The sequence below is a fragment of the Chrysoperla carnea genome, chromosome 2, assembly GCF_905475395.1.
Source record: "Chrysoperla carnea chromosome 2, inChrCarn1.1, whole genome shotgun sequence".
Lineage (NCBI taxonomy): Eukaryota > Metazoa > Arthropoda > Insecta > Neuroptera > Chrysopidae > Chrysoperla > Chrysoperla carnea.
Genome location: NC_058338.1, coordinates 19,264,479 through 19,274,349, shown reverse-complemented (window position 1 = coordinate 19,274,349; position 9,871 = coordinate 19,264,479). Strand labels below are relative to the sequence as shown.

The 9,871-nt window shown below is 28.7% G+C and overlaps 1 protein-coding gene across 2 annotated transcripts; it reads right to left on the bottom strand.

Moving 5' to 3' along the window:
- Positions 1-24: 24 nt before the first annotated feature.
- Positions 25-9,637, bottom strand: LOC123293209 (hemocyte protein-glutamine gamma-glutamyltransferase-like). Of its 2 annotated transcripts, XM_044873948.1 has the most exons (12): positions 9,309-9,637; positions 8,905-9,032; positions 8,702-8,837; positions 8,397-8,580; positions 7,682-7,899; positions 7,248-7,454; positions 6,965-7,184; positions 6,375-6,533; positions 5,894-6,123; positions 5,115-5,275; positions 4,441-4,757; positions 25-162 (listed from the first exon to the last, which is right to left on the bottom strand). In XM_044873948.1, the coding sequence occupies exons 1-11, from the start codon at positions 9,511-9,513 to the stop codon at positions 4,467-4,469; spliced, it is 2,139 nt and encodes a 712-aa protein (XP_044729883.1). In that variant the 5' UTR covers positions 9,514-9,637; the 3' UTR covers positions 25-162; positions 4,441-4,466. The 2 variants fall into 2 exon arrangements, with proteins under 2 accessions (XP_044729883.1, XP_044729882.1); XM_044873947.1 differs by lacking the exon at positions 25-162 and having other exon boundaries at positions 4,334-4,757.
- Positions 9,638-9,871: the final 234 nt, after the last annotated feature.

The following is a 9,871-nucleotide window of genomic DNA, read 5'->3' as shown; positions in this document are numbered from 1 at the left end:
TATTTCAAAATACAAATTTATTGCTGCTGCCTGAGACATATTGGATTTTTTAAAAAAATTTGGACTTTGGAGTCGATTGTTTCGTATCGACATCATCAATCTTCAAGTTGTTGTTGTGTGTGTGTTAAATACGTGCGTTGTCTTCGTGAAGTGTTGGATTTACTAAAGCACAACAATAATTACATAATTAAAAAAAAAAAAAAAAACATTTCTCATATTTATATTATACGAAAAAAAAAGAAGATTATTTCAATATATTTTCAATCGTCTCTTTAGATTTGATGAGTGTGACCAGACACAACAAAGAATTTACTTTTGTTTCATTAAAACATTACTAAACTAAACAAAAATGTATTTTTGTGTCTCGTATTTTTTGTTTTTTGTTTTTATTTGTTACGATTTATTTTTTATTTAATAAATAAATACCATAATTTTGACTTATTTACAAAACTTACTAGAATAATCATACAGAAAACAATATGGTGGTTTTATCATCAAATTAAAACACGCATCATACATGATTTGGAAACAATTCAAAGATATGTAGGATTGAGTTGAATGAAATTAGATATATCGAATTTGAATGTTTTAATGAATATTGTATTTAATGAATCAGAGGAAAAAATTAGTAATTAATGTACTTTTGGGCGACGATACTTAGTACAGTGTAAGCAGATTATAGTGATTTTAAGGGGTAACACCTTTGTAAACCAGTGTGTTTGTAACGCTTTGTGTCATAGACTAAGTGTGAGAATGCATTAATTGACTGTTGCATTTATTGTATTCGATACGATTCGAAAAGCGTAGATTAACTGAAGATGTTAAGAAATTCTGGAAAAATTGAAAATAATTGTAAGTAATCATATTTTCCTTTAGCATATATTTTTTAAATTAATGAAAACATGGATGTTTCATTTCACCGATAAAAACGCTGTACGTGTAGTATGAATATTCGAAATTTTTCATGGTATTGGTTAATGAATGAAAGTCGCCGTTACGTTACGGATATATTTGAAAGGACTAATTTGAAGATAAAACAATAAAAACTTTAATTTTTATTACGTTTTTTTATGAAAAATCGAAGTTTCCCTGAAGCAGTTGTTCATTAAGTATGACGTTCTAGTTTTTAAACAGAAAATAATTTTTTTAAGCTTTTATGAATTTTGTTCGATTGATCGATTGTCCAGATAAAGGGAATTTTGAACCATGAGAATTACAGATGGAAATTACAACTATTATTACATATAGTTTTAAAGAAAATTCGTTGGCTAGATGTCGTGAGGTTTTCAAATTAATCAAAGAACGTATTGTAAAGAAGTCTCTAAGACAATAAACGATCTACATAGGTGTTCCTCTTAAAAAATCAAGAAAAGTAAGAATTAAGTGAAAAAGTGAAGGTATAATTCAATATGAGGGTAAATTTTCATTTATTTGAAATTTAGGAATTCAAGATTGTTGTGTATCTTAAATATTGTATCCAAAAAAATGTGCATCTAAAGAACGATTGTTACATAAAAAGAATCAACTCGTATTATTATAAAATAATAGAAATTATTTTAGTAGTGTTAATTGATCGTAGATTAATATTTATAGTAAAACAAAAGAATGTCAAATAATTTTTAAAAAATGGGGTAAAAAAATCAACTAAAATCTTTTAATAATGTGTAATATTTTCCAATATTTAAAAAAAATGGATGTTTACTTATATCACAAAACTTCGTCAATAGGACTATAACTATTTTTGACGCTTTTCTTATTGATGCTAAAAAAAAACGAAAAAAATCAATCTTAACACAAAACATTTCTTTGTATCATTAAACAAAAAAAAATTTTGAGTGCTATAAATAATACTGTGACCGCTATAACCTTTTTTAAAATGATTTGTCCAGACAAAAAAATAAAGTGAGTTAATTTCACACTCTAAAAAAATTTTATTACTCAATTTAATATGCACTTTTTTTTAATTTTAAATGTCCTAAAAAGTGCGACAATTTGCTAAAAATTAAAAAAAAAAAATTAAAAACAAAAAATTTACAAAAAAAAAAAAAACATTTTTTTAAAACAAATCGTTTATATATAAACATTTAATTCACCGCGAGTGTATTATAATATTATATAATAATTATATTAGTTCAGTGAAAATGGTGCAAGTTTAAAACAAAATGTGTTCGCAAATATTTAAAACAACAAAAAAAAAAGTGATGTCGTTTGATTATTTTAGTTGGACAATAATTATATCACATACAAAAATCAACTATGGCATACATTTTTTTTAAAATCAAATAAATTATACCAATAAGGGTTTAGACGCAAAAAAAGTTTCGTGCGAGTTTTATTTTGAGTCCAAATGTTTTATTTGATCATTCTAGACATATCTTGAGCGTGGTGGATTTTAACATATTGAAGTAATTCGAAGATTTGGATGGTGGGGGAAAATATGATAGATTGCTACGAATAAATCACTAAATTTTATTATATAGCAGTAAAATCTTCGTCAGCGTCATACAAGTCAGCTGAGAGAGTGTAATTTCATCATGAAATCAAGAAAGAACAAATTCTGCGGCTATTAGGATTTGGTTACTAATTGTATTACTAATCTGCGTTAATTAATGTTTCAATAAAAAGGAGAAAAAATCAACTAATTTTCTTTCAGCACTACCAAGGCGAACTTTAAGTCAACTTATTATTACATAAAGCTGGTCTAGATCAGTCATTTTTAAAGTAAAAAAATAACAATTGAAAAATATCGCTCATTAAAAAAGATTAATTACAAATTAAGAAAAAAAAAACTCGTAAGTGGTAGAGAAACACTTCTGTGTACTTTTTGTCCTAAACGCTTTTTTTTTCAGGAGGAACGGCATAACGACTGCCAAATCCAATTAGAGAATATCTGTAGATGATCAAGTTCCAAAAATCATAATACATATTTCCCAAAAAAATGAATAATCAGAAAGAATTGGTTAGTTAAAAACTCACTATGCTTCAGATATGTTTAGAATAATCAAAAAACCTTTGACTTGAACTTGAACGTAGAACTTTTTAACGTATAATTACTGATTTTTTAAAGACTTTATTTATTCATGGTTTAAAAAAAGAAATGAAAACATTAAAATGAATATATAAAACATTTCAATATTATTTATTGAAATGAAATCATTTGAAAATATGGCATATTTACTAAATAATATTAAGATTTTTATATAGTTATTATTATATTTATTAATAATTTAAGTATATTGAAGTGTTTTAAATATTATTTTGATTGTATTCGTAATATTCCAGTCTGTATATCTCCGTAACTCCGTAGTCTGTTTACACAGAAGATTTTAAAGCTCTGTCGATCATTTAAATATTGAAAAACTTGATAAAAGCAAAATTGTATGGTCTCGTAAGTTACATTTTTACAAAAGTGATATAATCCCTTTTTAAAATTTTATTTTTTCCACCGTTATAATTAAAGCTTCAATTTAGATTCTTGATGAAGCCTCTACGACTATAAGGAAGGATTCAGCGATCACTGTGTGTTTGGAATATACAGATTGGATTATATATAACAAAACACCAATATGTCATGTGACATATTATGTATTCATGGTCAGATGTGTAAAAACTCCCATATAGCATCTCTTTCTCATTCTCATTATATTTAATATAAAAAAGAAACATATGACAGAAACCATTAATTATTATAATTTGGTTAATAAATAAATACCAATAACAAACAAATCAGTTCAAGAAATTGTCAGATAAAAAAATTTATGTACAGAAAACAAAATATTGTGGAGATCAAAGATCTCTTATTATTTTGTCTTTGGTACTTGTTTTAAGCTCAAATGCTTTCTGTTAATAAAAAAGAAAAAAAAAAGAAAAACAAAACAAAACAAAACAATGATACTTGTCGCCCTCACTTTATATATAGCTGCAATAAAGATACATTTTCAGTATAAAATGTACACGATTGTTTGCGATATTATTAATTGTTGACATTTTATATTGGAAAATTATATCATGTATTTATGGTTGTTTTATTTCCTTAATCCTATTTTTAGGTGGGGTATCAAGTGGTCATAGTGTCGGACAAATTCCATGCTGCATTTTTTCAGACCGATACCTTAAATATGCCGTTATGATGCTTATTTGAAAACGCAGCACTTTCGAAGAAAGTCTTAGAGAGAAGTTTAGTAGATTCGTCAAAAAGGAGCCACTCACGAAGTTTCAAGTATTTATTAATCTTTTAATAAGGTACCCTTTCTGTCCCACGGTGTAATTTTTTTCAATAAAAGGTTAAACATCGTAATTTTGGAAACAAAGGTCTTTAAAACGAAAAGATCCGTTAAAAATATACATTTTTATTAACAGCAATAGTTATCTTACAAGGTAATTAAGCACACAAAAAATTATTAGTTATTGAAGAAACTTACAACTATTCTAGAAACTAACCGGCAGATTTTGAATATTCATTGAAATTATTCTTCGCTGTCCAATACTTCAATTTTGGCTGCACCCGTCATGTCAACTAATTCTTTGGAAATGAATGTAGCAATTAATTTATGATCTCCTGATGATTTCGGTATAAAAAAGGTTTTTGCTTTCACATGTTCCTTTGCACGAATATTTCTAAATGGTATTCTTTGATTTTTTATCAAACCTGACCCAGCTATGTGGAATTTGCAATTTGTGAGCGTTTTCTTTAAGGGATTGGTAAATGATAATTCTACTTCACTCTTTTTACCAACTGTAATTTCCTCGTCCAATATCTAAAAAAAAACATGGGATTACAATTAATGCTATCGAAAAGCTGTATATTTACAGACCTATTATTAAAATAATTATTTTAAAGTCTGTATATTGAAGTAGAGGTTTTCTGCCCTGGAGAAGTCTATTTACTGGAGAATAAAAAAAGAAACAACACATACTGAATGTGTTTTACAAATCTCAGGAATGCAATAGATTTTATTTCTTTAGGAAAAAATAATTCAAGATGATAAATAAGATCAAATTAGGTGCAGACTTTACTGGCGGGCTCATTAGGGACAGGTAGAAGTCTGGAAAGGGCTTTTTTCCCAATTTTGGTCTCCCCTTTTTTACTTCTAGTATATCTTTGTAACTTTTACCTTAATATCAATATTAGGCTTCAACACTTGAAAATCATCTTCATCAGCCCAAGTCTGATTTGTATCCTTTACAGTGGCAATTGCATACAGTTTCATAATACAATATTCTACCAATTTATCAGTGTACTCATCAGCGGTGATATTTAAACTTAATTTTTCAGCTAAACAAAGATAATAACTTTTTTAATTGAATAAATTTTATTGAATAAAAGGCTTTAAAAAATTCGAGTCTTCCAACATGAATTCTTGTATATAATGGAAACGATTAGAATCTACAGAGTGTTTCTTTAAGAAAGTACAAAAATGCTTGGTTGCAAGAAAATAGGGTGGGTCAAGTATTAGGAATAATTTTCGATATCAAACTTGAAATTATTTTGAAATTTGGTAAACACATTCATCCGGAAATGTTTTCGGATGCGTCTACAAATAAATAGTGTATTTTTTCTTAGTTTATTTTTTTGACAATCAGTAACGATAGTTTTCGGACATTTGTTCACATGAATAGATATGGGTTTGTTTAACCGATACATCGTACTTAACAATCAATCAATAAGAAAAATAGTATGTTTATCAGATCTAAATATTTAACGATTACACTTTATAGATCTTAAAAAATTACCAGAAATATTACGGCACATTTTTCGAAATAGCGTCAATCTTTTACATTTTCTATGATTATAAAAATTTACTTGATAATTTACGTATCGAAAATATTGCAAGTTTCAAGATTCCGATTTTTCAGTAAATTGGCCCTTAAATAGTTAACATGTTTTTCATACTTGTATGTGGTTTAAGTACAATTTCTTTTGAATATTTTTTAACCAAATTAGCTTTAGCTCCTGTGTAAAAAATACTAGCAGCTGATAATGAAGTCTGCACTGTGCGTTGCTCATTTGATTTATTTTTAATTTTTATGGTTACTTGAAAGCTGTCCCCAATATTAATACGATCCAATTCTACTAAATCAAATTCCATATCTTCCATTTCAGTACTGGGTAGATCATAAAATCTAAAATTTCATATTTTAAATAATATCTGATATAATCTATTTAGTTTACAGTACAGAGGGTTTCCGTAAATGTAAACATTGTAGGATTACATTTACTGAAATGAAGCCACTCACAAAGTTTCGTAAGAGTGACATTCTTGAAACCATACCCCCCCCCTCTGTACTGTAGACTATTTAGTAAGGAGAAATATTTCCCTTTCTAAATAGTATAATTCGAGATAGGTTCAAAACTTCTAAGTAATTCAACTTACTTCTTTGCCAACTGAGAACTTCTTACTGCATTCATTAACGAAAGTCTTTCCGCCTCAGTTCCTTCCTTGGGTTTGTACTGATTTGTAATATCTTCACGATCTTTGTCTCCATTGGGATCAAATATCCATGGTTGTTTGGTCAAGATCATTCGACCAATACTAAAACACGTAAATATTTTATATATATATTCAAGGACTACTTAATTATTAGCATGCCAGTGGCAGAAGGAAGGTTCGAAGAGTGATGACAGATTTTGAGAGATTATTTTGATGAATGCCTTATATTCCTAAGAAGCTATTTTCATTGGTCGTCGATTTTGCTCGATTTAGCCTAAGAGATTTTTCTTATGGAGCTATCTAAAATCCTTTGTATATACTGATTATTCAGGGCCTTTTGATCAACTAATATACGGCAAGCCACAGAGGATATTCCGGTCGTTATGATTGAGAGAGTGAATCGGTATTTAAAAAATTGATCTGTTTATTGATAATGGAGGAATAACTGATGTATGATCACTTTTATAAATGTTACTGCTGTATGACATTTCAAATAAGTCAGTTTTTGTGTCGCGTCTTTTCAAGGAACTTACTGGTATTTATTGCAGTATATTTTTGTGAAACCTATTTCACATTTTGGATCTTCCTTCCAATTAATAAGGTCAGCGTTCACTGATGCTAACATAAATCCAACATCGTAATTATAACCCAAATAACCTTGTTTTATTGCTTCTAGTGAAGCAGGTCCACACTGAAAAACTCCATCACTTGTTTCTTGTGGTGTGGCATCAATTGCTTGCCATCCTCCATATCCTAAACATAAGCAATTTTACAATTTGGATGAACAATTCAGTAGATGATATTATTTAATTGTACCGATTGGTAAATCACATCTAGCCATCCAAACATCATTCCAGACATGATAATTCCATATTGAATCTTTTCCTTCTTCATTTAAAGGATCACTTGATAAGGCTTCGTTATTTTTATCGTAATACCGATCAATAGTTAAAGTTGAATTTGCGTCGTGGGCAGAAACTAAATTTGATACTACGCGAGATGGTATTCCTAAAGCTCTGCAAACTAAAAAATTATTCAAATTATAAAACTTTCCTAATCATAAACAATATAAAGATTGCGAAAGTAAATTATTTCAGAAATTAGTTAGGGCACATTTTAAACTTGACCCATCTGAGATTGAAAGTTAAGAGAGTCATTAGAAGCGAGTTGTTGCGACGGGAAAGTATTTGCCACAATTGCGACTTTATCCGCAGCATGGGTGTAAATCATAACTAACATGTCTAACTTACTAGAAGTAACGACGCCTGCAAATACCCAACATTGTCCATATTTAACAGGTTCTTCATTTTCTAAAAATTCTTCCATTATAGCTATTGAACCAGTCCAAGCAGCTGGAGCGGTGCCATCTTCGTAGTCCCCATCCCATCTGCCGACTAATATTCCATTATCATCATTTGAGTTTACCATTTTTGATATAGTCCTGGTTAGTTTAACTGGATCGCCACGTCTTTAGAATCAGAACGAATGTTTTAATATTTAATAATAGTTATTTATTTGTAGTATGGAAATACAATGACTGGCATAGAAAATGAAAATAACTTTCCATAATGGCCTTAAAAATTGCAATATTGTATATTATATATTACCGTTTAAAACGATTTAAAAATTTAAATTTAATTTATTCAAAACTATACAGAATGTCGAATGATAATTGAGAACCGAATTTTGCCTGGCATAAGAATGTTCTAGCAAACTTTGAAAATTTCGGGAAAAAATGTTCAGGGAAAAAACTTAAATTTAAAATAAGCGTGCGATATAATGGAATAAGGCATTAAGATAGGTATACATCGTGTTTTAAGTTTACATATCCATACCATATTTAAGACACCCATATAATGAATTGGCGTGGAGCTAAATCATAGATTTTAACATTTGTTTACAAATAGTAAGCCGTTATTTTTTGAAAATTCTCATTTTCTCTGACGGTCTGGTACATTTACTTACGTAGACCATGTTGTATTTGATCTTTCCAACATTAACATTGTACCCAATAATAGATTTTTATCAAATTGACCGAAAACCCATTCTCTTCCTCGACTTGAACCCATTGGTCCAACCCAAATTTTTCCCACATCTGTTAATATATACTCATCTAATAGGCGCTCATCTGGCATATATACAACATCATCTAAAAAAACAAATTGTTTAATTAAATATGCAGGGTGATCTAGGATGCTATAATTAAAGCAGTTCCATTGATTGAACTATTGTAAAACTTATCTTTAGAATTGCAACAACAAAAAAATTACCTTTATTCCATGGATTAAACAAAATATAAATATCAGCATCAAATTCAAAATTTTGGGATTGAATCGTTGAATTAACTAAGCCAGATTCGACATATAAATTCCAATTTCCGACTGGACAATTAACAGATGTCGTGATCTAGAAGTGTCGTTATTAAACCGTTATATAAGTAAATTCTATATAAATAAGTAAGTAAATTTCAAACCTGTAAAGTTAACGTCGTATCCTGTTGATGTATAATTTTCGCTGACCATAAATTTTTATGAGTTTTAATAGTTTTTTTTGTTAATCGTAGAATATTTTTTGTCCCTTTGGTAACATGAGCGTTGGGCCCTAAAATATTTTGTATTATACAGGGTGTCTAGCTGAGTTGGCTACATATGGAAAACTTTTTTATTGTATATATAAAAATAGGAATGTTAATGATCGTTTAGAAATGTAGCCCGTTTTGAACAGATATTAAGGGAAACGGTTCAAGAATTCCTCCTAACTTCGGATGAAAAACCGTGAAATTTTTTTAAACAATATCATTGATAGGAATGTTTAATTTTGTTGTTTTTTAAACAAAGTAAATATAAAGCTGAATTAAATAAATATAATCAAACTTACCATAAGTAAAAACTAACTTTATTACATCAGTATCTTCGTTAAACGGTCTGTTTGCAAATCGAATAACGGCCGTAAAGGGATTACCCCGACGTAAAACCGGACAGGCTGGTTCATCATAAAGTAATTCGTAATTTTCAGTATGATGAAGTTTTGCATTCTCTTGCGGATACAAGTATATTAATTCAACTTCTAATATTTCAGACATTTTTACACAGCTAACACTTTCATCAACAGTTTAGTAAATATTGATTCAATCAGTTGGAATTGTTTATATATATAAATAAGTATATTTCTTTTAGCGTACTTATAATGACGATGCAATTATGGGTAATAAGTGTTATCCAAATATGTAACAACAATATTAAGGGGTAAACCGCAAATATCCGTCCTATTTTATAAGTATAGTATTATGTGGGAGTAAATTAAAACCGCAACTGCGTTCAAAAAACTGTTTATCCCGGAAAACAATAAATGCTTGTTAAGCGCGAGTATTTACCTATGTTTATAGTTGAAATGGTTCTGAAAGTAAATAATTTCTTGCCAAGCTTTTTATACAATATGTA